The sequence below is a fragment of the Phocoena phocoena genome, chromosome 5, assembly GCF_963924675.1.
Source record: "Phocoena phocoena chromosome 5, mPhoPho1.1, whole genome shotgun sequence".
NCBI classification, from domain to species: Eukaryota; Metazoa; Chordata; class Mammalia; order Artiodactyla; family Phocoenidae; genus Phocoena; species Phocoena phocoena.
Genome location: NC_089223.1, coordinates 40,309,308 through 40,336,262, shown reverse-complemented (window position 1 = coordinate 40,336,262; position 26,955 = coordinate 40,309,308). Strand labels below are relative to the sequence as shown.

Here is a 26,955-nt window from a genome sequence, read left to right as displayed (position 1 = left end):
TAAGAATATCAAAAAAAACTCTCTGGGAGAGTGAGACAGTGTACAGCATTAAGGCTCATTTAAAGGTCGTAGTCACTAAAATGAGATCAGTCAGATTGGTTGGGTGTTTTTCTTCATCAGAGTTCGGCTACATGGTTGCAGGAAAGGAGTAGATGAACTATTAGGTTTAACCAGCATTATGATTTCGCCCAACCAGTATGACAGCATGAGAGGGGCAAGGGAGACGAGCGCACGTGCAATTCAGTGATGGAAATGATTGACCATAGGAATTAAGCCAGGTAAGGAGGAAGTGAGGCCTTTAAGGGGAAAAATACAATAACTGTAGTAGGATCAGTGGTTTGGAGTCACAATGGGTTCAATGGATTGTTAGGTTTGAGATACTAGAGAAAATGAGATGGAAAAACAATTAGAAAAGATTAAGATGACTCTTATCCAGTCAGTCTTACCTTTGATATGTATTTTAAAAAATATTTATAGTTCTTTATGAAACATTCCTCCAAAGTATATTGTATAGAAGGATGAAAGGTGTGAAACTCTTGGTTGTATTATTAAACACACTTCCTCTTTCAGTTGGCAAGTATAAAAATACCAACTGAATGACAAAAAATATTTTCAGTTACTTCTCTACTCTTTTACCAGGTGAATAAGGGATTCTTTTTTTGTCTTCATTAATATTTGTGATCATAAGTCAAACACTACTTCAGGCATCTTGCCTTTTGTGCAGTTGTGAAATTGTTAGACAGTGATGCCCGTTGAAAAAGCAATCAGTATATTAAAAAGCCTTCATTTATACGCAGATGTTGAATTTTGTTTTCTAAGGCCTCTTGTTAATTTGGGGTTTTTCTTGGATAGTTTGAAAAGGCTGGAGGCTTTCTTAATTGCTTTGGTCTTATTCTGTCTGGAACAGTTTCTCCCTAGCACAGAGCAAATGATTTATTTTCATTGGTAGTTGATGTAAATATTAAATAGATATTGTTCTTTGCAGTGGTGGTAATTATCATTTTGAGAGTACTATAACATTATCTGTGAGGATACCAAGAACTGAAAATTCAGTGGTTTTTCTAAACAAGTTAAAGTGATTTGGGTAAATTATTGACAGCCTGTCTCTTTAAAAAATGATTCACTCTGATTATGAAAGTAATGGACATAATAGATATCTTGGCATAAAATATGAAAATGCAAAAAATATGGTGCTATTTATAGCAGTTTATGTAAATATGAGTTGTGAATGGAAATAATATAAAAATAATATATGACTTATGGAAAATTTTGAATTGATATAAAATTTTTTTTTTTTTCTGTACGCGGGCCTCTCACTGCCATGGCCTCTCCTGCTGCGGAGCACAGGCTCCGGATGTGCAGGCCCAGTGGCCATGGCCCACGAGCCCAGCCGCTCCGCGGCATGCGGGATCCTCCAGGACCGGGGCATGAACCCGTGTCCCCTTTATCGGCAGGTGGACTCTCAACCACTGTGCCACCAGGGAAGCTCGATATAAAAATTTTGCAGAATTAATTTCAAAGCTGGGCCAAGACAGTTGTAAACTCTGTTCTTGCCAAATGGTGGCTCCACTTTTGCTGGTAAATAGAATTAATTTTTCTGTGAGGATTAATCTTGAATTATGTGAGTTTTGAATTATGTTAGGTCTTCAGTTATACATTTTTTGCATAAAATGTGACTATTGGGATAAAGAAGAAAAATGAAAACCACCTGTATTCTCAGAGATAATTGCTATTACTATCTTGATATGCATGTATAGAAATACATTTGGATGGTGTTTTATGTACTGTTTTATCCAATTTTTTCACTTAGCAAAAACTTATGACTATTATCAGAAGTAATTATTATAATAACTGTATAGCATCTACCATCTTTATGTACCACAACTTAATTGATTACCACAAATACGATTATGGGTGATTTCCATTTTTTTTTATTATGGATATTTATGAATAACTTTACAAATGAATATTCTGTACATATATATGTATGTACAACCATGATTTTTTTTTAAGGATTTATTTTTTAGAGGTAAAATACAGTAGGTAAAGAGGATATGCATTTTTAAAGCATTCAAAGGATGTTTGGAGAGCATACTGCCAAATTGTTTTCCAGGATGGTTGTACATGTTCATAGTTCCCCTGGTAGTATATGATATGTCCCTGAACTGAGCTTTTTTTTTTTTTTAAGATCTTTGATTTGTGAGATTATCTGAGGATTAGAAGAAGCTAAAATAAAACATGAACAATGATAAAAATAATAAAAATTCAATAAATCTTATTCTGGAAATATGTTTTAGCTTGTCTACGTAATATACTGCAATAAAAGTATGATTCCCTTATATTAACAGAATATATATAAGGAAAAAATAATGCATTTCCTACCACTCCCAAAATTTTCTTGATGAAATATTTAGTCATTCTCTGTCTTTCTGTTATACCCTAGACAGTACAATGTAGATTATAAACTGGAGACATACCTGAAGATTGCTAGGCTATATCTGGAGGATGATGATCCAGTCCAGGCAGAGGCTTACATAAATCGGGCATCATTGCTTCAGAATGAATCAACCAATGAACAGTTACAGATACATTATAAGGTAACAGATGAGCTAATTTGGAAAATTAATTTTGTATTGGAGAATCCTTCAGTAATAAGGTGCTCCAGAATATCTGATAAATGCTGTTATATAATAGAAATTTTCTTTTGCTTTTTATTTTTAATTTTTCTCCCTAATTGAAACATTTTCCCTCTTATAGGTCTGCTATGCACGTGTTCTTGATTACAGAAGAAAATTCATTGAAGCTGCACAAAGGTACAACGAGCTCTCCTACAAGACAATAGTGCACGAAAGTGAAAGACTAGAGGCCTTAAAACATGCTCTGCACTGTACCATCTTAGCATCAGCAGGTAAATATGTCATTTACACTTTAATGAACAGTAAGTTATCTTTGCTTAATAATTTCAGGTACATTACTATTTGAGGATTTAGCAAGGAGCTATTCTTTAAGAGGATGTCTTCTTAATAAAATTATGATAAATTTAAACAGTTAAAAACAGCGCATTGCTAACTTAAGACATTTTAAAATATGCATTTATCAGCCTATCAGGTATTAGGAGTAGTTAAGAGGTAATCTGAAGTTTAGTTCTCCTAAAATATCACTGAAAAAATGGATATTAAATTGAGAATTAGACAAAGGGAAATGAAAATTAAAATCTAGAAATGAGTGCTGTGATAATGTACTGCTTTGGGTTTTTTTTTTTTTATATTCAAACCTCAGTTTTAGACCTGGTGCTTATCTTTTTCTTCCATAAATATAAATAATAAACTATTCTGTATCCTTTTTTACTGAACTGTAACATGTAAATCATTCAACTTATAAAGCAGGAAAGGGCATTGAGAGGAAATGCTGATAATTCTAAGCCATGGCTTGCTTTTCTAAATCATTTTAGAATGTCTATTTTTTTTTTTTTTTTTTTTGCGGTACTCGGGCCTCTCACTGTTGTGGCCTCTCCCGTTGCGGAGCACCGGCTCCGGACGCGCAGGCTCAGCGGCCATGGCTCACGGGCCCAGCCGCTCCGCGACATGTGGGATCTTCCCAGGCCGGGGCACGAACCCGTGTCCCCTGCATCGGTAGGCGGACTCTCAACCACTGCGCCACCAGGGAAGCCCAGAATGTCTATTTTTGAACTGTGTTTAGTTGAGAGCCTAATGACGTGTTCAGACTACACATTTCATTCTCTTTGTAGCAGTCATCTTATTTATTTTATTTTTGTTACTGAAAAGGCAGTACATAAAATGGACTGCTTTGCACTCTGAAGAACTATTACTGATTCTTTTATTTCCTTCAATATAAAAGTGTGTATCCTCTTTTTTATACACAAATGATAGCATGATAAATACACTTTTACAACTTTCTTTTTTTATGTGGATATTCATAACAGTGGTCTTTATATGTCATTACATAAAGCTCATTCTTTTTGATTTTCTGTTGTTTGGCTTTATCATAATTAGTCAATTATAAACAATGCTGTAGTGATTATACACATATGTGAATATATGTATAGGTTAAATTCTTGAATCTAAGGGTACATACATTTAAAATTTTGATAGAAATTATAAGTTGCCCTTTAATGTTAGACCTTCTAAACAACAATATCTTTGTGAACCTGATTACTCACGCACACATTACCAAATTTTTTTGTCCTTGCTAACCTGGTAGAAGAAAAATAATATTTCATTCTAGTTTCAATTTGCATTTCATTTATCATGAATACTCTTGGACATCTTTTCATGTGTTTAAAAAAGTCGTTGAAAAACCCAATCTTTTGAGTGAATTATCTGTTTATGTCCATTAGCCATTTTTTAATCTTTTTTTTTAATAAAAGCTCTTCATGTATATAAGAAATTAACAGTTTTTTTCTCCCAATTTATTGTCCCCTTTTTAGCTGTGTTTATGAAATTTTTGCCATGCAGAAACTTTAAATTTTTATATAGTTAAATATTTTTTAATCTTTTATGGTTTCTGGGTTTTGTTGACTTGCTTAGAAAGGTCTTCTCTATTGTGAAATTACATATTTTAAATTCCTTCATGTTTTCTTCCAGTACTTTAAGTTTTCACATCCTCTGGTCTCAGGACCCCCTTAGACTCTGAATAATTGAGAACCCTAGAGAGCTTTTGTTTATGTAGGGTATATCTGTTGATTATTGAATTAGAAATTGAAGTGAGAAATTTTAAAATATTTATTAATTCATTTAAAAGTAACAATAATAGATCTCTTAGGTATAAACGTAAATGACATTTTAATTAATTTTATTTGATTTTTGGTTGCACCACACGGCTTGTAGGATCTTAGTTCTCCGACCAGGGATCCAGCCCATGCCCTGGGCAGTGGGAGCACAGAGCCCTAACCACTGGACTGCCAGGGAATTCCCGACATTTTTATAAAATAGCTGTTTTTTCTAAAACAAAATAAGTTAGAGAATTGGAATTGTTTTACTTTTGACTTTACAAGTCTTTTCATTGTCTAGCTTAATAGACAGAAATTGAATTCTTAAATGTACTTCTGTGCTTAGCCTGTTTTGATATGTTTTGGTGGGAGTATATGAAGAAAACCCAGCCTCACACAGATATGTAGTTGGAAAAAGGAGGCATGTTTAGTGACTTTTTCAGATAATCGTGGGTATTCATCTTTGATACTATAACTTGACAAGTAGTGTAGTTTCTTATGGGTTAATTGGAATGTGGCATCTGAAACCATATCAGTGAACGTTTTGCACTCTATAATGTTAAAATCTTGGTCTGTCTTCAACGTTGATGGATCTTTTACCCATGTAAGATTTTGTACCATCATGTATTGGTTGTTTGGAAAATGTTGGTTTGCTGATTTATGCAGAGCTTCCAAATATTGATGTACTTTATTATACAATATCCAATATCCAATGTATTACCACTGATCTCATCAGAAAAACCTTTAAGTATTGGAAGGTTGTCAGCCTCATAGTGGCAGATAGAAGTTTTCAGAAATTTTAATTTTTTTCTTTAAAACTCAAATTTTATCAAGGGCAGCAAATGCTGTTGATTGGTGGTAACAGGCTCACTTTGTTCATTTTTAAGAAAATGTCTGCCAAATACCTAAGTCTGGAAACCATAATTTGTCAGTTGTTATTTTAAGTGAATGTGTTCCATGAAAAAGAGACTAGTTCAGCTTGCACTGTTTCCTTGGGACAACCATTATACTTTGGTTTATAGCAAAAGTGCTGTAAGTACATTTCGCATTTTGTCACACAAAATGTTAAAAAGGTATGTTCTCAAGTGTCAAGATTTAATGAAAATAATTTTTTACTGCTGCTAGGACATTCTTAAGTGAAACTATCTCTTTTGACTGTTGAGTGTTTGGCATAATATAGTTTGTTGCCAGTGCCACTGCCTTGATTTGTGCTATGGTGCCAGTAGTCTTTGCCACCATTGCTTTTGCACTAGCAGTGCAAATGTCAACTCAATGAAGAAGGCACAGGACGTCTTTGTTATTCTAAATTTAGTGTCAACCACTGATCCCTTGAAAAGGTCATGGGGACCGCCTTTGAGAATCGCTGCTTCAGGGTTTCATTTTTTACCTTCAGGCTTTCAGGAGATGATCTCTAACCCTTGCCCCCCAAGAGTAATCACTAGTATAGATTAGTTTCACCTACTTAAATTTACCTATAAATCCTAATCCAGTTGGAATTATTTTAGTGTAAGAAATGAGATAGGAAATTAACGTTTGTTTGTTTGTTTTTCTAAATGGCTAGTTATTTGACCTGGCATTCTTTATTGAATAATCCATCTTTTTTTTCCCTGTTGATTTGAAGCACACTGTAGTAGATTTCTGGACATAGTATTCTGTTTTGTTAATTAGCCTGTCTATTTATGAATATACTTGTACTATGCTCTTCAAATTATTATAGCTTTATAGTGTTTTATTATCTTGCAGATCTACTTCCCCTTCATTACTCTTTTTCTAAACTTTCCTGGCTTTTTGTCATATTTGCTTTCTCTCTCTCTCTCATGCGCACACACACATATTTTTTGATGTATCATTTTAAAGTAAGTTGTAGGCCATCATGACACTCCCTCTTTATATATCATCATGTATCTCTGTAGAACAGGAACATTTTTCTACATAACTGCAATACCATCATCATCCCTAAAAAAATTAACAGTGATTCCACTGTAGAATTTAGCAGCTGGTCCATGTTATCACTGCCCCAGTTAGCTCAAGAATATCTTTTATACCTGCCTTTTTCCCCTTGAACGAGGAGCAACTTCATGTGTGGCATTTGGTGATTATGGCTCTTTAGTCTTTAGACTCTTTTAGTCTAGAGTAGTTTCCTTATTTTTCCTGCCAACTTTATTGTGATATAGTTGACATACAACACTGTATAGTTGCCTCACTTAAAAAAAGAAAAAATACTGACTTTGAAGTTGTTAGGTAAAATGTCCTTCATCCTAGATTTTTTGATACATATATTGTTTTTTTATTCCTTAATCTCCTATATTTCCTGTAAAATGGAAGTTAGCTAGAGGTGAAATTAGATTCAGGTTATTTTTTTTCTAGCAAGAATACCTTATAATGATGCTGTGTACTTGCTGTTGAATCACGTCAGAGAGCACAAACTGTCAGGTTGGTCCCACTGTTAGTGATGCTGAGTTTGTTCATTTGATTAAGGTAGAAATTCCATTGTAAAGGTACTTTGTCCTCTGTGTATTTTGTAAATAATTCATGGGGTGCTGCTTTGACACTACAAAAATCCTGTTCCCCAAATTCCTTTCACATATTCCTTTCCATAATTTAATATCTATTAATAATCCTTGCCTGGATCACTCGTTATATGTGTAATATAAAATAAAAATGAAAAATGTTGATTTACTAATTCTTTTCTTCTGTATTTATTAGATAGTATTCTTCAGGAGCTTTCCTTTTTTCTCCTTTTTTTTTTTTTTCCAAATATCACTGTGGATTTTTTTCTTAGCTTATTTTTCTGCGTGTATAATATACACACAGAAAACTGTACATATCAGAAGTGTACAATTTGATGAATTGTCACAAATGAATACCATCACGTAATCAACATCCAGAACAAGAAACAAAATATTACCAGCACCCTGAAATATTCTGTCCTGCTTTCTCCTAACCACTGGCCCCAACCCCATCCCCCAAGAGCAATTGTTAATATATATTAGTTTTGCCCGCTTCTTGTATTTATATAAATGAAATCATATAGTATATATACTCTTGTCTTGCCTCTTTTGCTCAGCTTTATGAAATTTATCCACATTGTTCCATTCAGTTTCTTCATTTTCATTGTTATGTGGTATCCCATTATGTGAATATACCACAATTTGTTTATCCTATTGCCTTCTTATTAGCTACTAGTAATAGTACTGCTGTGAACATTCTTGTATATTTGACTCTGTTTTTTATTTATTCAGTGTGTCACAATAAATTATAGTTGTTATTCTTTTTGATGCTCAACTTGTCCCAAATATGACCAAATTATGTCTTTTTGACACAGCCCCATTAGTCTTTGAATACTTGCCTGAAATGTATCAATAGCATAAAAAGATGCTTCAGGCTCCTTTTGTATTTTCCCTGTTTCAGACATGAAATCAGCTATTTTTTGAGGATCTCTAGTTCCTTTTAATGAGGATAGTGAGATCAGGTTACTAGATATGCTCATTGATGCTGGGTATCGTTGTCATTAGGCTCTTTCAGTATATAGAGCTAAAAATAAATTTAAAAAGAAAAAGTTTGTTCATATTATTTCCATTAGTTCAGTTTTTAATGTCATCAGTTGTCATGTATTTTTTCACCATTTAAAGGTCCTTGAAGGTATAAATTGAAACTATGAAAATCAAGTTTCCCATCTGAGAAATGTTTGTTCATCTTTTATAAATTTTTTATTATTAGGGGAAGAATGCATGTTCATTGTAGAAGTACAGATAAGCAAGAAGAAGAAAATAACAACTATAACTGGAACCACGTGTAACATTTTGGCATATAGTTGGCTCTCCATATCCAGGGGTTCCTCATCCGCAGATTCAACCAACTGTGGATTGAAAATATTTTGGGAAAAAAAATTCTAGGAAGTTCCAAAAGGAAAACTTGAATTTGCCATGTGCCAGCAACGATTTACATAGCATTTACATAGATAGATCATCTCTAGGTATTATACATAATCTAGAGATGATCTAAAGTATAGGGGAGGATGTATGAAGGTAATGCAAAAACAATATCACTTTACATAAGTGACTTTTGCACCTGCAGATTTTGGTATTTATTGGGGGGTGGTCTTGGAACCAATCCCCATTGGATACTGAGGGAATGATTGTATATCATAGTCTTCACAAATGAATATACAGTTAATCCTCATTATTCACAGATTCCACATTTAGTGACTTCCTAAAATTTATCACCCCCAAATCAGTACTCAAAGCACGATGCTTTCATAGTCATTTGCAGACATGTGCAGAGCAGCAAAAAATTTGAGTCTCCCTGTTTATGTTTCTAGCTGGGATCGAACAAGGCAATGCTCTACCTTGTTTCAGCTCTCATACTATAAACAAGTGTCCTTTTTGTGGTCTGTTTAATACCACATTCTCCACATTTTCATGCATTTTGTTGGTGGTTTTGCTGTCTAAAATGGCCCCTAGCATAGTGCTGAAGTACTATCTTGTGTACTTAAGTGTGGGAAGTCTGTGATGTGCCTTTTGGAGAAACTACGTGTGTTAAGTTAGGTAAGCTTAATTCAGGCATGAGTTACAGTGTAAGCCATGAATTCAATGTTACTGAATCAACAATATGTATTGAATGTGGTGCCTTTAAACAGAAATACACAAAACAAGGTTACATATTGACCAGCTGACAAAAATGTTGTGACCAGAGGCTCATGGAACCTAACCCCATATATCCCCTAGGAGCAGGAGTTGAGTATTCACTAATACAGTGTTGGCAGCAAATTTATAGAACATAACTACCAGAAATAACGAGAATCAGCCTGCATATTTTAGTAGGCAAAAATGGGGTCATAAAAAAGATTGCTTTTCATTGAAAAAACAGATTGTGAGAATATGTGATGCTCATTTGTTCCCCTTAGGACAGCAGCGTTCTCGGATGCTTGCTACTCTTTTTAAGGATGAAAGGTGCCAGCAACTTGCTGCTTATGGAATCCTCGAGAAAATGTACCTAGATAGGATCATCAGAGGAAATCAACTTCAAGAATTTGCTGCCATGCTGATGCCTCACCAGAAAGCAACTACAGCTGATGGTAATGATTACTTCTTATAAGTATGTGGTAGTAAATATTGAGGTCACACTAGTAGAACATATGTTAAATTTGAAGCATCTTGATATCTTTCTGTAATATTTTTATGTAACACTTGATAAAAGAAGTATTGACTGAAGATGAATATTATACACAGATATGAGTTTGAAGTATAAGAGTAGCTCTATTGGAAAGCATTTCATGGAATAAAGCATTTTTTGGAAACTGTAAGAGCAGAAGAATTATAGGCTAGGCTTATAGTGCCTGGTGTTTTAAAGACTCAAACCATTTGATAAGTACCTTAATTAATCTTAAACATCAATTTGTAACAGAGCATAATTATCCAGTCCTATTTTAGACAGAGCAAAATTTGGCACAATAGCTTGCCCAAGGTTACTGAGGGGAAAGTGTTTCCAATAAGAATAGAACTTGGTGTCATGTTTCCTAGGTATTTGCTTAAGTCAGACTGCCTTTGCTGGGAAAGAATTTTCTAATAGATGCTTGTTCATAGCATCAATTATTTTATGTATGTTTATCTACAGAGGTTTTAAAGTAGCTTATAACAGTAACACACATGATAATAAAAATATAGATGTAGGCCACCAGAAACGTGGAAAATGTCAAGACAAACGTGCAGAGCTGTCAGAATCATTGCCTTGGATTCACTGTCATCCCATATTGAAGAGAATCTAAGCTGTAAAGAATTATTTATGTAAGATTTGGCTGAAAGGTATATACCTCACCAGTCTTACTGCCCTGAGTTACAGATTATTGAAGCAATTATATTGACCTATAGAATTTCTTTTATTTAATTGTACTTTAAGAAACAAATCAATTGATTATTATCTTTCTGTCTAAAGGAGATATTTATTCTATAGGATATTCTTTATGCAGATCCTCAGAAAAATTCCTTTTCAGTCTTAGGATTAGTTGTGATTCTCCGGAGCAATTGATTTTTATCTTATTTAAACACTGTGAGTTGATAAACTGGTTGGTTTTCTTAATTTTTAAAAAAAATGTATTTATTTATTTTTATTTTCTGCTGCATTGTGTCTTCGTTGCTGCACGCGGGCTTTCTCTAGTTGCAGTGAGCGGGGGCTACTCTTCGTTGTGGTTTGTGAGCTTCTCATTGTGGTGGCTTCTCTTGTTGCGGAGCATGGGCTCTAGGCACACGGGCTTCAGTAGTTGTGGCATGTGGGCTCAGTAGTTGTGGCTTGTGGGCTCTAGAGCGCAGGCTCAGTAGTTGTGGCTCACAGGCTCTAGAGCACAGGCTCAGTAGTTGTGGCGCACGGGCTTAGTTGCTCCATGGCATGTGGGATCTTCCTGGACCAGAGCTCCAACCGTGTCCCCTGCATTGGCAGGCGGATTCTTAACCACTGTGCCGCCAGGGAATTCCTGGCTTTCTTAATTTGATGGGCTGCTAGAAAGTTTAAAAAATTAAACTTGTAGCCCACCTGTAATGTGTGTGTTTTGATTGTTGTTACTCTTTTTCTTTTTAACTTTAAAATTTTCTTGCCTTCTGTGTATTCTGAGCAGCTTTAAATAAATTCTTTTGCAAGAAGATGTCTGATAAACAAAAGCTAGATAAATAAGAAAGAGTTTCTAGAATTGATGTAGTTGAGCTTCACATTTGACTTTGAGCATTCTGGCCATGAAAAAAAGAAAGATAACATCAGATAATTCTTTTCTCAAATGAGGGCTATTCACTAGGATCTTGGAGAATGCAAATGATTTTCAAATTTCTCATAGGAGACTATGTATCAATATATAGGACAGGCATTTTGTCTTCTTCCTCTTCCATTTTAGACTTTATTGCCTTCCTTATTTATCTTTCTTGGACATCTTTGTTTATTGTCATTACAACCCTAGGCTAGCAATCTTGAGGCATAGTTTTGTTGTTGTTATTACAATTCAGTGGTTTCAGTATATTCTCAGAGTTTTACAATGTAACTACTAGTCTACTTTCTGCTCTAGAGATTTGCCTCTTCTGGACATTTCATATAAATGGAATCATGCAATATATGATCTTTTGTGACTGGCTTCTTTCACTTAACGTGATGTTTTCAAGGTTCATCCATGTTGTAGTGTGCATCAGTACATTCACTTTTATTGCCAAATAACATTCTGTTAACCACATTTTATTTCTTCATCAGTTAGTGGACATTTCGGTTATTTTCACTGTTTGGCTATTAATAATACTGCTGTGAAAATTTATGTAAAAGTTTTTGTGTGGACATAAGCTTTTAATTCTCTTGGATGTATATCTAGGAGTGGAAGTACTGGGTCATATGGTAACTCTATATTTAGTCTTTCGAGGAGCTGCCAGACTGTTTTCCAAAGTGGCTGCACCATTTTACATTCCTGCCAGCTGTGTGTGAGGGTTCCATTTTCTCGATATTTTCTCCCACACTTGTTATATTATCTGTCTTTTTGATTTAGTCATCCTAGTGGGTATGAAATGTGGTATCTTATTGTGGTTTTGATTTGTATTTCCCTGGGGGCTAATGGTGTTAAGCACCTTTTCATATGCTTATTGACCACTTTTAAATTGGGTTATTTATGCTTTTATTATTGAATTGTAAGAATTCTTTATACATTCTAGATCTTATTATCAGATAAATGATTGGCAAATATTTTCTCCCATTCTGTGTGTTGTTTCTTCACTTTGTTGATAGTATCTTTTGAAACACAAAAGTTATTAATTTTGATGAAGTCCAATTTATGTTTTTTCTTTTGTGGCTTGTGCTTACAGTGTTGTATCTAAGAAACCATTGCCTAATCCAAGGTTATGAAAAGTTGTTCTGTTTTCTTCTGTAAATTTTATAATTGTAGCTGTTACATTTAGGTCTTTGATTCATTTTGAGTTAATTTTTGTATATGGTGTAAAGTAGGGGTCCAACTTTATTATTTTGCATGTGAATATTCAGTTGTCCCAGCACCATTTGTTGGAAAGACTCTTATTTCCCCACTGAATTGCCTTGGCATCTTTGTTGACAATCAGTTGACTGTAAATGTGAGTTTATTTCTGGACTCTAAATTCTGTTCCATTATTCTGTATGCCTGTCCTCATGCCAGTACCACACTGTCTTGGTTGCTGTATCTTTGTAGTAAGTTTTCTTTTTTTTAATTTTTAATTTTTGGCTGCGTTGGGTCTTCGTTGCTGCACGCGGGCTTTCTCTTGTTGCGGTGATCAGGGGCTACTCTTCATTGTGGCGCGCGGGCTTCTCATTGCAGTGGCTTCTCTTGTTGCAGAGCATGGGCTCTAGGTGCACAGGCTTCAGAGTTGCAGCATGCAGGCTTCAGTAATTGTGGCATGTGGGCTCAGTAGTTGTGGCTTGCAGGCTCTAGAGCGCAGGCTCAGTAGTTGTGGCACACGGGCTTAGTTGCTCTGCGGCAGGTGGGATCTTCCTGGCCGAGGGATCGAACCCACGTCCTCTGCATTGACAGGCAGATTCTTAACCACTGTGCCACCAGAGAAGTCCCTTGTAGTAAGTTTTGAAATCAGAAAATTTGAGTCTTCCAACTTTGTTCTTTTTCAAAATTGTTTTAGCTTCTGTGGGTCCTTTGAATTTCCATATGGATTTTAAGATCAGCTTGTCAGTTTCTGCAAAGAAGCCAGTTGGGATTGCACTGAATTTGTAGATCAATTTGGAGAGTACTGCCATCTTAGCAATATTAAGTCTTCCATATTTTCCTGTTTATTTAGGTCTTTATATTGGAAAGTTGCTAAAAAAGTAGATCTTAAAAGTTGTCACAAGAAAAAAAATTATAACTGTGTGAGGTGATGATGTTAATTAACTAAACTTATAGTGGTAATCAATTCACAATATATACATATATCAACTCACTATGTTGTACACCTTAAATGAATACAATGTTATATGTCAATTATATCTCAATAAAACTGGAAAGGAAAAAAAAAGAAGTGGGTGAGCCACACCTTCAGGATGGGGCCTGAGGTCCATAACTTTGTCAGGCCCTGTATTATCTTACTTAAGGGAGGATCCTATGCCTGATATCTCATGAAGGGATCCTGCCTTCCAAACATTTCTCACGTTTGCCTCAGAGTAAAGTGCTTGTGAAGTGCCCAGGGGAATAGAGATATTTCCATTGAGCAGTATTTTTTGACTTATCAGGCTTACAAACAGCATGATTGTTTGCATGATTGTTTTGCTGCTGCTTGCTAATAAAAGTATGTGCTTATAGCAAGAAAAGAAAAGTTAGTGAAGTTGGTAGCTAGTCTGAGGAAGCAAAACCCCAAACCCAGAGGATTAAATCTGTTCAGCTAGTTAATAAATACTTGCCAATCATTTTCTAAATGTTATTTGTATTTAACTGCATGTTATTCAAAATGTATTAAGGGATTTTGGTTACTTTTAAAATTTTGATAAGAATAAAGGCAATGATTATGAGTTAGTACATGCCTAGAAAATTTTTAACAAGATGCGTCTTTTAAGAGTGTAAAACTAGTTTCAAAATTATAACATTCTTATTTATATTTAAGGTTCTAGCATCTTGGACAGAGCTGTTATTGAACACAATTTATTGTCTGCAAGCAAATTATATAATAATATTACCTTTGAGGAACTTGGAGCCCTTTTAGAGATTCCTGCAGCTAAGGTATTTTCTTATTTCCAATACATAAAAGGAAGTTAAGAGACTAAATTATTGACATAAAGAGAAAATAAAATATATACAGTTAGACCTCCATATCTGCGGATACAAAACTTGTGGATACTTTGGAGGAATATTTTGGAGGGCCAACTGTATTCATTGTACTACTACATTTTATATAAGGGTCTTGAGCATCCGTGGATTTTGGTATTCATGGGGGCTACTGGAACCAATCCCCCATGGATACCAAGAGACGACGGTAATTGATAAATATTGGCAGTTGCAACAAAAATATACATTAAAAGCCTAAGGTAGATGGAAATAAATTATTTGAATGTCAAAATAGTACTGTAATGGAATTGTCTTTGATTTGGTTTTTTTTTTAAGTTGTATTTTATGGTAAAGTGACCTAGAATGGAAATCTTAAAGGGGTTCCAGGTTATGATACCCATTTTGTAAGAATATCTTTGTTTAGTATCTGTTTAAATCCACTTCATAGTGGTTTCTGATTTTTAACTAACATTTGATCTATGCTTAATTCTTTTTTCTGCCCTAGATTGACTCAAAGTTTAAAAAATTCATCTCTTTGAGAGAATGACTATGGTAATACTCTAGGCTATTCTGTTGTAACTTCTGTGCTTGATTTAACTTAAGAAGTTGACTGAGTTATTAGGGAGTTAATTTTATTCTTAGTCATGGTAACGTTTGGTTGGCTATGTATAAATTCCCAAAAAGTACCGGTCGTATGTAGAGGGTATTTCACATAACATCTATAAAACATTCTCTTAATTTTAAGTAACAGTAAAAGCAAGCAATCAACCTTACTTTTGCATAACTTGTAGAACTTTTTTTTTAACATCTTTATTGGAGTATAATTGCTTTATATTGTTTGTTAGATTCTGCTGTATAACAAAGTGAATCAGCTATATGTATACATATATCCCCATATCTCCTCCCTCTTGCGTCTCCCTCCCACCCTCCCTATCCCACCCCTCTAGGTGGTCACAAAGCACCGAGCTGAACTCCCTGTGCTATGCGGCTGCTTCCCACTAGCTATCTATTTTACATTTGGTAGTGTATATATGTACATGCCACTCTCTCACTTTGTCCCAGCTTACCCTTCCCCCTCCCTGTGTCCTCAAGTCCATTCTCTACGTCTGCGTCATTATTCCTGTCCTGCCCCTAGGTTCTTCAGAACAATTTTTTTTTAGATTCCATATATATGTGTTAGCATACGGTATTTGTTTTTCTCTTTCTGACTTACTTCACTCTGTATGACAGGCTCCAAGTCCATCCACCTCACTACAAAACTTGTAGAGCTTAGAGTCATGTAGTTATGGTCACATCCCCTTTTATCTGTTACTGAAATTTAAATTTAGTATTTTCTAATACAATTCCTTTACGTGTACACATTCAACACACAGTAAAGGACGTGGAACAATTTCGGAACCAAGGCTTCAGTTACCATTAAATGGTGCTTTCTTCTTAGGCTTTGACGTATGATCCTTTGCTGAGACTAAGGGAAGTGAATATATTTTTAACAATAAATGCTAGTCACAGTCTGTTCAAGAGTGATTTAGGGTTGATTGTGAAGATGGTCAGAGTTACTAAAATGACTGTCACAACCAGTTTACTAAACAGACAGTAAACATGAAGTATTTCTTTAGGAATTAGGTAGAGGACCTTTTGCTCCCCTTTAATGGTCTTTTAAATCCTTTTGTTTCCCTTTTAAATTTGAACATTATTCCTCCTTTCAATATTTTCTTCAAAAATATTACTGTCTTAGAGAGTTTTGGGGGTGATAAATACTGTGAAAATTGAAATGAAATAAAATAAGAAAAGCTAGGGATTTTTTTGAGATGTGGATCCCAGTGAGAGGAAAAATTGTTAGTTTGATTTTGAGCAGAGAGAAAAGTTGGTTAGAAGGCTAGATTCTTGCTTAAAATCTTACAACAAGAAAAACAGATCCCAATTAACTTAAAATAATGGATTGTACCCAGAAAGAATTGGGGGGGTATAACAGGCAGATTTACAGGATTTATTCTTGTAATGAATGGCAGATGAACACATACGTAAAGCTTAGTGATGGGTAACTAAACCAAGAGCTTTCAGTTCTCTTGGTGAGAATATGTGAATAACTAGAAATGATAATTAAAGTGTCTAAGAATTTATTGTTTTTTTTGAACAGGCAGAAAAGATAGCATCGCAAATGATAACAGAAGGACGTATGAATGGATTTATTGATCAGATTGATGGAATAGTTCATTTTGAAAGTAAGAAGTTTTGCTTGTTTATATCATAATGAAATGGCAGTGAAGTGTTGTATATTTGTGATTAAAACATGTTGAGCAATTTCCTTTGACCCAGAATCTTACTACTGGAATGAGCTTATTTCCCAAAGAAATAATTTAAAATAATTTTTATGAACTTATATTCATGAATCTAATTAATGCAGCATTTTCTATGCCGTGGAAAAATTTGAAACTGGAATTGTTATATTAGTTCACTCATTGACTCACCAAACATTTATTGACCACATACCGTGTATTGGGCATGTAGAAATGACAGTTGAATTTCCTGTTCAGCAGCTCACTAAACTGATGAAGACAGACAGGTAAGTAGATCTCTTGTCTTTCTCATTGTCTAATACCTCCTCAGCCCTTCTTCCCACCTCATTTATGCCCTGGACCTTACCCAGAGCCATTCCACTTGTACAGTTTTAATTTGAAGTATCCCACTCTGACCATGACCTTTTCCCAGCCTTTCTAGTGGTCTTTCTCAGGTACTTCTACCTCACCTCTTCCTTGACTGCATTGGAGCCTCTGGTCTATTGGCTTTCACTTTCTTTCAGTCAGCTCAGCCCTTTTTTAACCTTTACTGCTCTTCCTATCCAGCTTAGATTTCATGATTCATCGTGAATCATGAAATCAGGATTTCAATCATTTTCATGATTCAGTTACTTCTTTTACAGATGCCCCAGAACACTTGCCTGCGAACTTTTTGTTCCTGCTGTCCAGCAAAACTTCACCTTGAATGAACCCATTCTCCATCTTTTCCATGCCTGTACTTGAGTAACTAACTAACGTTGCTGGAGAAGAGTCAGAGCACCAGACAGATTGATACCACTGCAAAATTCAAGGTCCTGAATTCTCTACGCCACCTGGGATTCTTGATACTTTTCTCTAGTCCACTTTTTCCCTACTCTGCAATGACTATTTCAAATTTCATTTTCCTAAACCTCTGACTTTTCTCCTCCTTCACTCTCTGTTCAATATAGATCTAATTCTGTCTTTTTCTTCTTTCGTGTTATATGGGAGATGGTTTCCATCTCTCTCTCCAGTTCTTCCTCTTGTATTTTGGATCCCTTCTCTGAACTCTGCCACTCCCTGCTCCAAAAGAAATCTTTTTTAGGAACCTGAGCTTAGCAATTATTTTGTCTATTTTCATCCTTTTTTTCTCTGTTGGCTTCTTTTTATCAATATTTAAACATGGTCAGGTCTCTTCCATTTTAACAAAAATCCTTTTATCTTTCAGGCTTCATCCTGACTTTTCCACATATTGAATAGGGTTGATCACTCACTCCTTTTTGAGTGCCCCCGCCCCTTCTTGACTTCTGTCATCTCCTTCACCCTGTTCTCCTGTTTTTCCTCCTATTTCTCCAGGTATTCTTCCCAGTTGTTTTTGTAGATTCTATAGTGCTTTAAATTTAAATATTGGGGTTGCTTGGGACATACTCCTCGGCCTTTTCCTCCTCACTCGACTGTTACCCTAGGTAATCTCACCTATTCCCATTGATTCAGTTACCATCTCTATGCAGACAGCGCTTAGATTTCTAGTGTAAATCTCCCTTCTGAGTCCCAGGTTCAGCGGCTCTAATTGATTAATAGGTGTTTCCCACCTGATTGCTCTGTGGGCTTCTCAGAATGAATATACCCAGAACTGAATTCACTATCTCCTCCACTGCCTGCCTCCCAAAACAGCCAGCCAGCCAGAAACTACACTGTTCACTTTCTCCAGCATTCCTTATCCTTGACCCCTTCTCTTCTTCACTGCCCAGAATCCTTCGAATTTTACCTTGTAGTGTATCTGGAATCCATGTACTTTTCTTCATTTCTTACTGTCACCAGCCTGTTCTGAACCCCTGAAACCCCTTCTGGGCTTAAGAAATAGCCTTTTAGCTTTTTTTCTCACATCTACAATAGCTCCTTTCTAGTCCAGTTGCCTTAGTAGAGCCAGAGGGATTGTGATCTTTTAAAAATGCGAACAAACAGAAGAAAGAAATAAAAACCAAATTATTAAATGTTACTCTCTTCCTTGACATGCTGATGAATGGCTTCCCCATTGCTTGTAGAGTAAGATTCTACAAAGTCTCCAAAAGGTCCTGCGTGGTCCTTTATGGTTTTCTCTTTCCATTCCAGCTCACAGGACTTTTTGTTTTTTCCAGCATTGTAAATTCTTTCCCACTTGAAACATTCCAAAATAGTCATCCCTCTCCACAAGCAGCCTCTCCAGCCATCTTCTGTTTGTCCCCATGTCTTAGTTTGAACAATGTTAATCAATAATGATTTTCCTGACTTCCCAGGTTAGGTATGGCTTTAAGTTATACATTCTTGTCACCCTGAATTTCTGAATTTGTCTAAATGTCTGTTTCTGTTAACCAAGCTCAGCTTCCTAGTGATAGATATTAAGTGTCTCTTGTTCTCCATGGTATATCCAGCATCTTTTCCAGTGCCCTGCACGTTGTAAGTGGGAAATAAATAATTATTGAATGAGCAAACACAGTGTATGATGAAGAGTATAGCAGAGGCGTCACAAAGTAAACACAATTTAAATTAACGTATACCAACTTGATAGAATATGGGATATTTTACTTTCTAATTTTCTTAGATGTAAGAACTACAATGGTAAATCTGCTCATAATAAGAAGTAAAACATTACAAGGATGAATAAAGGAAGAGTCTGTAATGTCTTTCTTCTTTCATCTGCATTCTTCTGATCCCAGCTGCCTGGCATAACTAATGTCAGTCTAAAGTCTTGTGTGCCTTTCTACATGCTTATATAGATAAGTAAAAACATGTAGAGATTTTTTAAAGTGGCATTATACTTTAAAGTACATAGTGTTCTATGAAGTGTTTTTTGTTTGTTTGTTTGTTTGGGGGTTTTTTTGGCCACACTGCTTGGCACGTGGAACTTCCCCAACCAGGGATCTAGCCCATGCCCCCTGCAGTGGAAGCTCAGAGTCTTAGCCACTGGACCACCAGGGAAGTCCCAAAGTGGTTTTGTTTTTTTTTAAGTTAATGTACTGTGAATATATTTGCAAGTCACTAGATATAAATCTAATTTATTTGTTTTAATAGCTGCATAATATTTCGTGGAGTTCAACTATCCACCTGTTGATGGACATTCAGGTGGTTTCCTTGTGCGTATCTTTATATACTGGGACACTTAGTTCTATAGAACAGAGTCTCAGAAGTTGCATACTTTGCATCAGAGGATATACATATTTTGATTCTTAATAGCTACTGCCAGTTTGCTTTCCAGAAAGGTGTAGCCATTTACACTTCCACCAATACGAGAGAATGAATCTTTAAGAGCTGGATATTCTTCTTCTTTTTATCTTTTGCCAATTGTTGAGGGGAAAATACTATGTTATTGTTTTATTGTGCATTTCCTTGGCACTAGTGAAGTTTAATATCTTTCCATGTATTGGCCATTAGTATTTCCTTTTCTGTGAATTCATATTAGTTTTTCTTGTCTATTTCCTTCATTCCCCCTCCACACCTTTCCTATCTGTGTTACAGATATTTTTCTCTTTCTGTCAGTTGTGTTTCTGTAACGCAATGCATGCCATAAACACATTTAAAAGCTCTTTTGCAGCCAAATATGTCCATTTTGAATTTTATGGCTTTTGTGTTTTCTGTATTGATTAGGAAAGTCTCCCTCCCACCTAGAGGGGTGGGATAGGGAGGGTGGGAGGGAGACGCAAGAGGGAGGGGATATGGGGATATATGTATATGTATAGCTGATTCACTTTGTTATAAAGCAGAAACTAACACACCATTGTAAAGCAATTATACTCCAATAAAGATGTTAAAAAAAAAAGTCTCCCTCATTTTGGGATAAAATTAATATTTTCCTAAAATTTCTTCTAATATTTTATATATTGTTTTATATTTAGAAATTTAATCTGTCTGCAGTTCATTTTTGTGTATAATTTTAAGGCATGGTCTAGTTTTTTTTTTAAGATGGATTGCCAATTATGCAAATATCTTTTATTAAATAAAACATCCTTTCTGATCTTTGGCGTATATTAGGTTCCACATATATGTTCGGATCTATTTCTGTACTCTATTTGGTTCCATTGATCTGTAACAATATTAGGTAATAAATTTATAGTAAATTTTACTGTTAATAAAGGAATACCTATTCCTCCACTACTATTTTTTAATTGAGTTGAAATTCACATAACATGAAATTAATCATTTAAAAGTGAAAAATTCAGTAACATTTAGTATGTTTACAGTGTTATGCAACCACCATCTCTACCTAGTTCCAGAACATTTTCATCTTCCCAAAAGGAAATCCCATGCCCCTTAAGCAATTACTCCTCATACCTCTCTCCCCAGCCCCTGGCAACCAATTTCTATTCTGTCTCTATGGATTTACCTGTTCTGGATATTTGATATGAATGAAACCATACAATATGTGACCTTTTAGCTTCTTTCAGTGATCGTAGTGTTTTCAAGTTTCACTTTCCCCAGTCGGTGGCAGTGTCTTACAAAGCAGTAGACATTGGTGAGGGAACAGGTGGCCTCAGTGAAGTTGTCTGTCTGACTGCTGCATTTGAGGTGGTTTGGTTTTATTTTGTGTTTTTTGTTTTGTTTTGTTTATACTTTGTGCCAGTGATTGGGGTACTTTTCTTAACTATTTCTTAATTAGCTTAATTTCATTAACTAAGATTTTTGGAGTAAACTTTTAAGAATCAATGTTACTGTATTTATCTTCTACCTCAACATTCACTGTGGTTGCAAAGGAGTAATTTCAACTTTGTACATTATTCCTTTTTTCTTTAGCACGAGAAGCCCTGCCAACATGGGACAAACAGATCCAATCGCTTTGTTTCCAAGTGAATAACCTTTTGGAGAAAATCAGTCAGACAGCACCAGAATGGACAGCACAAGCCATGGAAGCCCAGATGGCTCAGTGAATCCTTGCAGAATTTCTGTGCACATTGCATCTTTTTCCATGTTGTACAGATTAATTTCACTATCTCTCAAAAGCATTTGCATCGTGACCTTACATATTTCAATCCCTTTTATGCTGGATTCAATTTAAAGAAGACATTATTAGAGCAGGAAGTACAAGCATTTAAAAATATGTAGTTCCCATTTATTCAGGGTCTCTGTATCAGGCTAACTCAGATGTTTTGAAAGCTTTTTCTTTAAACAGAGTAAGTGAAGTATCTGTGGCTAAAAAGTTTGGGATTTGTGATAACTTTGTAGTTATGTAAAACTTAAGTGCTTTGTGCCTCTCCACATGTGGTTATCTAATAAATGGAGAAGTGAGCCAAATAAAAGTAGTACTTTGTTTTTAATTAGTGAACAGTGTTTTGTTCCTTTTTCCTTTCAATTAAGCAGACAATTATTTATACCATATGCAAGAAATGCAAAGATAAGCCAAAAAGCCTGTTCTCTAGGCATTCACAGAGTCACAGAGCTAAGAGTCAATATATGAAATACTTGTAGTTGTACCAAGTACTAGAGTACATAGGCAGGAGCTTTTCACTTAGCAGAGAGAGATCAGGGAAGACTCCTCAGGATTATTTCAGCCTTGCTTTATAGTGAAAACAGGGAAGAACTTTTAAAAAAGAGTTTGGGAGCTTCCTTGGTGGAGCAGTGGTTGAGAGTCCAAGTGCCGATGCAGGGGATGCAGGTTTGTGCCCCAGTCTGGGAGGATCCTACATGCCATGAAGAGGCTGGGCCCGTGAGCCATGGCCGCTGAGCCTGCGCGTCCGGAACCTGTGCTCCGCAATGGGAGAGGCCACAACCGTGAGAGGCCCACGTACCGCAAAAAAATAAATAAATAAAAATAATAAAAAATAAAAGAGTTTGTAGGCAATTACCAGTTTCAGCTCCAGCATATAAGGAGCTGAAGTCATCACTCCATCCTCACAGCAAGACACATCCCACAACATGCAAGGACAGATGTATAATGTAAGCAGACAGATTGAAATTTCAGAACTATAAAATTTTAAAATATATAGTTGATATGCTAAGAGAGGATGGAGAAAATGGAATCATAAGAAAAAGGCTGAACAGGCAGAAAAATCAATGCCTTTTATTAGATCTGAAGGAGAATTGAGGTCATAGGGCAAACTACCACTCCCAAACTGAAGAAACAGCCAGATAGAATCACATTAGAGATCAGCTTACCAGGAGCAGACCTGCTTGGGCCAGTAACTGATATGAACAGTGAAATGGTAACTTTGACAAGTTACTGGATGCTAACTGGCTTGACAGTTAAAAACCCCACTCTTAGAAGAACCTCCACACTTTATAGGATTTATCCCCAGGAACCCCACCAAGTTCTCATGATTAAGATCAGGGATCCCCTGTGTTTCAGGGGAGGAGAAGATAACTATTTTGAAATACACCCATATCATTTTCCATGACAAAGTCCTGCCCTCTGAAGGAAATTACCAGAGCCTTATCTCACCTGAGGAAAAGCAAGTTAGACAATTTCAGCCCCCTTTAGCCTTCTTATATCATGGGAGAAGAGAAAAAAATGTCTTAAGAAATACTTCTGAAAATCACAGCCCAGGGACCCAGGCCAAATAAAAGACAGAGATATAAGATTATTGAATGCTTCCCAAATACCCTTCCACCATGACAACAGAGTTCCAGTGTAGTATCTGTGGAGTATGACAGAGCTCCAAGACAGACTTTAACAAAGAATTCTTAGGGAAAAAACACAACAGGGAAGAAGACAAAACAACAAGGAAAATAGAGGAAACAAGCCTCTGCCACTTAGAGCTACAGAAAATGTTAAGTACTGCCTAGCTCCTATCTAGATTAACATAAAACCTTCTACTAAAAGACTAATTGCCTCAGTTCCTATTTCCTGATACGTCATGTCTGGCCTCCAACCAAAAAGTTACAAAGGGTGATCAAAGGCAAGAAAAAGCACAATTTGAAGAGACAAATCAAGCATGAGAACCAGACTCAGATATGGCAGGGATGTTGAAATTCTCAGAACAGAATAGAAATTTAAAACAGCTATGTTTAATTTGCTAATGGCTCTCATGGAAAAAGTAGACAACATGCAAGGACAGATGGGTAATGTAAGCAGACAAATTGAAGTTTCAGAACTGTAAAATTTTTAAAAATATAGTTGATAGCTAAGAGGATGGAGAAAATGTAATCATAAACTGCTCAGTTAAAATCAGAGCATCAACAATAGAGTGTCAAAATACATGTGGCAAAAACTGATAGAACTGCAAGAAGAAGTAGACGAGTCCACTACTATATTTGGAGACTTCAATACCCGTCTATCAGCAATGGACAGGTTCAGCAGGCAGAGAAGTAGTAAGGACATAGTTGAACGCAACAGCACCATCAATCGATTGGATCTAATTGTTATTTCTAAACCACTTCATCCAACAACAGCAGAGTACACTTAAGCTCACATAGAACATTCACCAAGGTAGACCACATCTTGGGCCATAAAACACACCTTAGCAAGTTAAAAAAAAGAATAGATATCCTAAAATGTATGCTTTTAGACCACAGTGAAATGAAACTGAAAATCAGTAACAGAAAGATATCTGGAAATACCCTCAAAACTTAGAGATTAAACAACATACTTTGGGACTTCCCTGGTGGTCCAGTGGTAAAGAATCTGCCTTCCAATGTAGGGGACGTGGGTTTGATCCTTGGTCGGGGAACTAAGATCCCACATGCTGTGGGGCAGCTAAGCCCATGTGCCTCAACTAGAGAGTCTGCATGCCAGAAACTACAGAGCCCACAAACCCTAGAGCCTGTGTGCCACAACTTGAGAGAGGCCTGTGAGCCACAGTGAAGAGCCCTCGTGCCGCAACGAAAGATCCTCCACACCGCAACAAATATCCCACATGCTGCAACTAAGACCTGACACAGCCAATAAATAAATAATAAAATACTTCTAAATAACATATGGATTAAAGAAGAAATCTCGGGCTTCCCTGGTGGTGCAGCATTTGAGAGTCCGCCTGCCGATGCAGGGGATGCGGGTTCGTGCCCCAGTCTGGCAAGATGCTGTGGAGTGGCTAGGTCCATGAGCCAAGGCCGCTGGGCCTGCGCGTCCGGAGTCTGTGCTCCGCAACGGGAGAGGCCACAACAGTGAGAGGCCTGCGTACCACAAAAAAAAAAAAAAAAAAAAAAAAGAAAGAAATCTCAAGAGAAATTTAAAAATATTTTGAACTAAATGAAAATGAAAATACAACTCATCAAAATTTGTGGGTTGCAGTGAAAGCAGTGCATATCTTAGGAAAGAATAAAGAGCTAAGGTCAATAATTTAAGCTTCCACATTAGGAAACTAGAAAAAAAGCAAATTAAATCCAAAGTAAGAAGAAGGGAAGAAATAATAGAAATTATAATAGAGTGTAAACCAGTGAAACTTGAAAACAGGAAGTTGATAAAGAAAATCAATGAAACCAAAGTCTGGTTCTTTGACAAGATCAATAGAATTGGTAACTCTAGCCAGACTAAGATAAAAAGAGAAGGCAAATTACTAATATCAGGAATGAAGGGGGCCATCACTACAGATCCTATGAAGAATAGAAGGATAATTAAGGAATAATATGAACAACTCTGTGCTGACAGATTTGATAACCTAGATGAAATGGACCAATTTCTTTGAGAGACATAATTACCAAAAGCCTCACAAGAAGAAATAATCTAAATAGGCCTATATCTATTAAAAAATTTTAATCAATAATTCATAACCTTCCATGACAGAAAGCACCAGGCTCAGATGGGTTTACTGGTGAATTCTATGAAACACATAAGGAAGAAATCACACCAACTCTCTATAATCTCTTTCAGAAAATAGAAGCAGAGAACACTTCTTAATCCATTCTATGAGGCAAGCATCACCCTTCCACCAAAAGCAGATAAAGACATTACAAGAAAGGGAAACTGCAGTCCAATATCTATCATGAACATAGATGCAAAAATTCTTAACAAAATATTAGTGAATCAAGTCCAGCAGTACAGAAAAAGAAGTATACACCATGACCAAGTGGGATTTATTCCAGGTGTGTAAATTGGCTCAACATCCAAAAATCAGTTAATGTAATCCATCACATCTACAAGCTAAAGAAGAAAAATCATTTGATCACATCAATAGGTACAGAAAAATCATTTTACAAAATCCAACACCTACTCATGATAAAAACTTTCAGCAAACTAGGAATACAGGGGGAACTTCCTCAATTTGATAAGGAACATGTACAAAAAACCTATAGCTAACATCATAATGGTGAGAAACTAGATTGCTAGATTCTTTCCCCCTAAGATCAGGAACAAAGTAAAGTTGTTTGCTCTCACCACACTTTTTCTTTTTGGCCTTACCTCATGGCTTTTCTGATCTTAATTCCCCAACCCACACCCTTGGCAGTGAAAGTGCGGAGTCCTAACCACTGGGAATTCCCTCACCACTCCTATTAAACTGTACTGGAAGTCCTAGGTAATGCAATAACTCCAGAAAAGGAAATTAAGCTTTAAATACAGACTGGAAAGGACGAAATAAAACTATATTCAAAGTTGACATGATTATGTAGAAAATCCCAAGGAATCAAAAACAAAAAAAAATTTCCAGCAACTAATAAGCAGTTATAGCAAAGTTGCTGGATACAAGGTTAATATACAAAAGTCAGTTTCTTTCCTATATATATAACAATGAAGAGCTGGAATTTGAAATTTGAAAAAAGTATGTGTGTTGAAAGTAGGGAAAATAGGGAATTTGTAGAGTGAAAAAATAGTGGGAGAATAGGCTAACGAGGTAGATTGAGGTTATATTGTGAAGCACCAGGCAAATTTTTTTAGGATGTTTACAGTTTACTCATGGCAAGCTGTGTATAGGATGGATTGGAGAGAAGGCAGTGGGAGCTGGAGTTACTAGAGGCAGAGAAACTAGTTCAGGAGCTATGAATGTGAGTCTCCAAAAACATAATTAGGGCTTGGACTACATCCATGGCAGTGCAGACAAAGAAGAGAGGACAGATTAATTCATTTAATAATTGATTTCAGTATGTATCTACTAGGTGTCAGGCATTCTTCTAGGCACCACAGATACAGCAACAATCAAAATAGATCATCCATTGGGGGTATTAAGTGGAGTTTAAGTGACAGAAGTTGGTGTTGGATTAGATGTGAGGAGAAGGGAGAATGGTATGCTGAGACAGCTCAGGTTTCACTGATATCTAGATTTCTCACCTTAAACAACTGAGTGGTAATATCTTTTGACCTGTTGTGTAGAGAAGGGGTAGGGCACATCCAT

The 26,955-nt window shown here is 36.0% G+C and overlaps 1 protein-coding gene across 2 annotated transcripts in view; it reads left to right on the top strand.

The window, feature by feature from the left end:
* COPS4 (COP9 signalosome subunit 4) overlaps positions 1–21,988 on the top strand; it is a 36,669-nt gene extending 14,681 nt beyond the window's left edge. Inside the window, exons 5-10 of one of the 2 annotated variants that reach the window (XM_065877314.1) lie at positions 2,444–2,597; positions 2,758–2,908; positions 9,636–9,806; positions 14,308–14,423; positions 16,606–16,690; positions 21,491–21,988. In XM_065877314.1, the coding sequence (XP_065733386.1) occupies positions 2,444–2,597; positions 2,758–2,908; positions 9,636–9,806; positions 14,308–14,423; positions 16,606–16,690; positions 21,491–21,624 (811 nt within the window). In that variant the 3' untranslated portion in view covers positions 21,625–21,988. The remainder of the gene's footprint in view (positions 1–2,443; positions 2,598–2,757; positions 2,909–9,635; positions 9,807–14,307; positions 14,424–16,605; positions 16,691–21,490) is intronic. The other variant, XM_065877315.1, reaches the window with a different exon arrangement.
* The last annotated feature ends 4,967 nt before the right edge of the window (positions 21,989–26,955 follow it).